This window comes from Leptopilina boulardi, unplaced genomic scaffold (assembly GCF_019393585.1).
Source record: "Leptopilina boulardi isolate dan_hultmark-lab unplaced genomic scaffold, ZJU_Lbou_2.1 LbouV2_266, whole genome shotgun sequence".
Lineage (NCBI taxonomy): Eukaryota > Metazoa > Arthropoda > Insecta > Hymenoptera > Figitidae > Leptopilina > Leptopilina boulardi.
In genome coordinates this window covers 4,514,177-4,519,867 of record NW_026137825.1, presented here as the reverse complement: position 1 = coordinate 4,519,867, position 5,691 = coordinate 4,514,177, and the positions used below count along the sequence as shown (strand labels likewise).

Below are 5,691 nucleotides of genomic sequence, written 5' to 3'. Positions count from 1 at the left end.
ATTACTGTTTGATTTAGTAATATTTTATTAATAAAGTTTTAATGAAAAATTAGAAGAAATTCGTACTAATTTTTTAGTAAAATATTACTATTTGATTTAGTGATTTTCTTTTTACTAAAATTTAAGTGGAAAAATGACTAAAAATAAGTAGAAATTTTCAATATTTTTTAGTAAAATATTACTATTTGATTCAGTAATATTATTTTCACTAATTTTTAGTAATGTTTAGTAATTTTTAGTAACTTTTAGTAATTTTTAGTAATTTTTAATATTAGTAATAGTAATAGTAAATATTAATATTTGATTTAGTAATGTTAAAGAAAAAGTGTACAAAATTTATCAAAAATGAGATTTTCAGATTTTAATTTTTTCTAAAATTATTTAAAATTTTTAACAATTGTCCATAAACAAGTTGTCGTACATTTTTTCCATAAATAAAATCCAAGTGATTTAATTTTCTTTCTCTTACAACAAATTTTCCAATAACTTTTGGTAATTTAGACGATAGATATAATACATCCTGTAATTAAACAATTTTTTAAAAAATATAAATTACATGTATTTTCAATATTTAAATAAATTTTTAAATAAATTTTTTAATAAATTTTTAAATAAATTTTGATGATAGAGAAAATTTTTTTTCATTTTATAAAAAAAAAGAAAAAGAATATAAACTTTATAATATATAAAGAGAGAAAAAGAAATTACCCCTGGAGATGATAGAAAATCGTTAACTCCATAAAATATAGCAATCGGTACTTTAATGTTTTCAATTGGATATTTGGGAGGAACTGTTGTATTATATAGGAGCAAATTTTTCACAGCTCCATAATCATATAGAGAAAATTCCCCTAAAATACAGAGAGAGAAAAATAAATTAAAATTTTTTTTTTCCCCCTTTATTTTCAGTTTTTAATAAAATTTAATTATTAAATATTGTGAAAAAACAAACCATTCATCATTCCAGTGTGATAATGGATTATTTGTTTCAATGAGCTTCCAGCAGGAAAATATGTTAATATATCAGTTATTTTTTGCTAAAATTAAAAAAATATATTTTAATTTTTTCCTATATTATATAAAAAAAATTAATTTATTTTAAAAAAAAATTATTTCAATATAAAAATGATTTTTATGTTCCAGACCACCTAAAAAAAAAATTTTTTTTTTTTCGTTTTTTCAACCAAAAATAATGGAATTAAAAAAAAATGTATGAGTTCCAAAACATAAAAATCAGTATCTAAAACTTACCCGGTCCATTTCGTCTATTCCACTGCCAACAAAGGAAAACATAAAAATATAACACAAATTTTGCCACGGATTTCCAATTCCACATAAATATTTTATAAGTACTCTAATAATCGAAAGAGCGGGAAAAATTTCAAAATATCCAAAATTTTCTACAAAATTCTAAAAAATTAAAAAAAAATAAATAAATTAGTAATAATTAAAATTCTATTGAAATGAATTTTTGGTACTAAATAAATACAAAATAATATTTTTACATGGATTTTTTGGATTAATTCCATTTGAATTATAATTATCGTTTTTTTTAAATAAAGATTTGAATTATGTAATAGAGATGTAAAAAAAAAAAAGTTATTTTTTTCACCCTCGATAATAAAATCATATTATGCAGCAATGCATTTAATCCTTTTGTATATTTAAAATAGGCGGCAGGTGCTAAAGCAGCAGTGAATCGTATTTTTTTATTATTCTCTGGTTTTAAAGATCCCATCACTAACAATTGTGTACATCCTTGTGAAAAGCAAATATAATTTAAATCAGTCATGTTGGTCTCTTTCAAAATATAATCAATTGTTGCAGGTAAATCGTAAATTCCAAATTCGTGCCAGCTTATGGAAAAAAAAGAAAATTAACAAAAGAACAAATTTTATGTATGTTGTAATTAATTGAATTATTATATTACAATTAATATTATATACATATATAATATATTATAATAATATATTAATATTATATATTAATATTATATATTAATATTATAATAATTAATTATTATATACAGTATATATAATTTAGTATAATTAATAATAATAATAAATTATTTTAATTAACAATAATGTTTAATATAGTATAATTTATAATTTGTTTTACCTAAAATCCCAAAATCCATAGCTTGTTTCAAGTTGTTTTGTATGATTTTTTCCAAAAGTATTACCGCGATTATTTCCTAACCACACATCGTATCCATTTTCAACTAATAAAAATGCTATGTATATAAAACAAAATTTATTATTTTTTAGAAAAAATTTTTAAATATTATTTCTAATAATTATAAAAATTAAAGCAATTTTAGAGACGCCTGAATAAGTTCTAAAAATCATTAGTTATAGAATTTCATTTGTCATAATTATTTTTGAGACAAATTTTTATTTTATTTGAATTATTATTTAGCAGAATTTTCATTAAATCGATTTTCTATATTACAGAATTTTTACACAATTATTATTTGATCCCTCATAACAAAAGGATATCCCTAGGATATCCATAGAATATCCATATCAATGGTCGATATCCTAGAATGGTCCCCATGATATCTTGGGATATTCATAGGATATCCCTAGGATATCCAAACCGCCGATCTGTGGAACATCAACAGGACATCCATAGGATATCCACAAAATATCTATTGGATATTATATCGCAGGATATCCTCAGGATGTCCGTGGGATATTCTTAGGATATTCACGGGATATTTAATATTTCAACATATATTTTTAAAGGTTAAAATTGTTAAGCTAATATAATGAATAATAATATAATAAAAACATCCCTAGGATATCTGCGGGATATTATCAATATATCCCGCAGATATCTTGTGTTATTAGGGATAGAATTTCCAAATACCCAATTTTTCATATACTACAAAATTTATACTTAACAAAAAATAATTTAACAGAATATCTATAAAATTGATAGAATTTTCATTTGTCCGAAATTGCAAATCAAAATCAAATCAAAATTTATTCATTAAAATAATATCTTATAAAATTTCTAAAAATTCTAACAATTGATTTTTAGAACTTATTTTTGCTTCCCAAATTTTATTGTATTTAGTTAATTATTCAAAATAATGTTTTACTTTTCAATGGTTTAATTTTTAATAAATATATTTTAAATTTATTGACACAGTTAAAAATAATTTAAAAGTATTAAAATTGATATAAAAAATTGGATCAATTTGATACTTTCAAGTTAATTATGTGATATTATCATAAATCACAGAAATGATTATTTTCAAAAAATTGCATGAACGATAAACTAGAAGTCAAAGCACTAAATCATTTTAAAAAGCAATCATAAAAAGGAATTTTTTATTTTTTATGAATAGAGTTATCATGCAATGTGTTCATTTTATTTTATTTGCTTAAATTTTAGAAACCTTTTTTTTTGTTTCTATTTTTTTTTTTTTTTTTTTTTTTTTTTAATATATATCGAAAATAATTTTACCCAATGAGGTATTTGGACCAGTTACAACCCAATCTGCAGAACTCATTAAAAGTCCATGCATCAATAATACCAAATTTTTTCCTCTCTTAATATTTTCACCTTTAATCCCTGGAATTCGTTGTATTTCAAGAATATATCCATCTTGTGTTGTAACATAATGCGTTTGTACCAAATAACCATAATCTTGAATCAAATCTGTCTTGATATTTTCAATATTGAAACAATAAATTATTAGAAAATTAATTTTAATAATTATTCATATTATTAGTATTATCAAAATTTATTTTAACAATTATTTAAATAATAGTATTTGATCAGAATTTCTCAAAACGGATCATCAAAATGTAATTAATTTTATGTTTGAAAAAAATGATATATATACTCAATTAGAAAGAAAGTTATTTAGAAATAATTTATTTAAATAATAATTAATTATTATACTGTAAACTCTCAAGTCAGTGAAACCTACAATAAGGGTATAAGAAAATTTAAAATTTTGAATTTTGAAATATACTACCTTGTAGGAAATAAAATTTTTTTTTTTTTTCTTGAACATTTTTTAGAAGAACGAATATTTTAAAACATAAATCATCGTATCTTTTACAATTATTAACGGATTTGATTAAAAATTGGCATACACACGCTCTAGGGTCTACTGAAAACGACAATATAGTGAAAAATTAAAAAATCACTAATTGTTTATTAATTTTTTCATATAAATAGAGACCTATCAGAAATCACGTTTTCTTACATTCGGCGACAAAAAGTCTGCAGGGAAGTTTACAGTTCGAGATAATTTCCAGTGAAACATTTGTTTATTATTATATAAGGAAGAATTTTGGAAAATTTTAAGCCGATTCATTAAAAATTTTGAAAAATATTGAAGTTTTAAGAAAGCGCTGTGCAGCACGCTAGCGCGTCATTCGATTCTGTGCATTAAATATACCCACTTAGAATGATTCACCGGAAAGTGCTCCCTGGAGGTTCTATCAGAATTCCGCGGGAACTTCCAACGTAATTCCGTCGTATAATTCCATCGGAGTTCCAAAGAATTTCCGATGGGATTCCGACGGAGTTCCAACGGAATTCTGACGGAATTAGGACTCTAAAAATTTTGAAAAAAATTAATCGGAATTCCGTCAGAATCCCATCGGAAATTCTTTGGAACTCCGATGGAATTCCGATGGAATTACGTTGAAAGTTCCGGCGGAATTCTTATAGAACCTCCAGGGGGCACTTTTCGGGGAATAATAACTATAACAATTTTTTTTTCCTAATATATTTAGAAATATATTTTGATCACAGTAGGATTTAATTTGAAATTAATTAAAAAAATAAAATAAATTGAAAATTAAATTTGTTAATTTTATGTCATTTAAGAAATTCTGATTTCTATTATCAAAATTATTATAATTTATAATTTATAATTTATAACAATAAACTTTTTACATAAGTTAAATGATTATTATCGACTTACAATTTTTTTTGAAGAATCAGGAATTAACTCATGGGAAAAATTAAAAATATAAAACAGAATGAAAATAATAATTTTTTTTGCCATCGACACACTCTAATGTCACTGCTACTGTCATTGAGAAACTGTTAATTTTGTCTTAGGAAAAATCTTGTCTTTACGTTTGTAACATTATATTAGTTTTTTTTTTTTTTTGCTCTAATTTACCCACACAAATATCTTTTACTACAAATTATATATATATGTTGAGATATGATACTATAAATTACAATTTGAAATTGTCATTTACGAATAGTATGAAATTTGTGAATTTTTACAAAAACAAATAAATCAGAAACAAATTATCGTAATTTTTAATATGCATTATTGCTTTTAATATAAATTAAAGTCTTCACGAAGATAATAAAAAAACTCAAGCATTTTTTTTTTTCGAATAATAAAATTATGCCGTTTAATAAATTATTATATAGAAATATATGTGTGTTTTAAAGAGATCAAGGATTTATCGTTTTCAGGTAAATTATTACTTATTATTAAAAAAAATTATTAAAAAAAAAAAAAAAAAAAAATTCACTTCATTCTATATGATGATAAATACATTTATCATTTGCACGATATCAAATGTTTGAAGAAAAAAAAAAATTACACACTTTTATATTACTATGTACTAATTTTTTTTTAATTCTTCTAAACTGGTTGTGATATGTTTTTTCTTTATAATAATTTGAATATAATAATTACAA

The 5,691-nt window shown here is 22.1% G+C and overlaps 1 protein-coding gene across 2 annotated transcripts; it reads right to left on the bottom strand.

Moving 5' to 3' along the window:
* Positions 1-346: 346 nt before the first annotated feature.
* LOC127281225 (lipase 1-like) lies at positions 347-5,242 on the bottom strand. 2 transcript variants are annotated; one of them, XM_051304840.1, is made up of 8 exons: positions 4,952-5,242; positions 3,475-3,673; positions 2,119-2,233; positions 1,613-1,856; positions 1,252-1,410; positions 953-1,037; positions 709-851; positions 347-520 (listed from the first exon to the last, which is right to left on the bottom strand). In XM_051304840.1, exons 1-8 carry the CDS (start codon positions 5,033-5,035, stop codon positions 362-364), a joined length of 1,188 nt encoding a protein of 395 aa, XP_051160797.1. In that variant the 5' UTR covers positions 5,036-5,242; the 3' UTR covers positions 347-361. The 2 variants fall into 2 exon arrangements, with proteins under 2 accessions (XP_051160797.1, XP_051160798.1); XM_051304841.1 differs by having other exon boundaries at positions 3,475-3,669; positions 4,952-5,053.
* Positions 5,243-5,691: the final 449 nt, after the last annotated feature.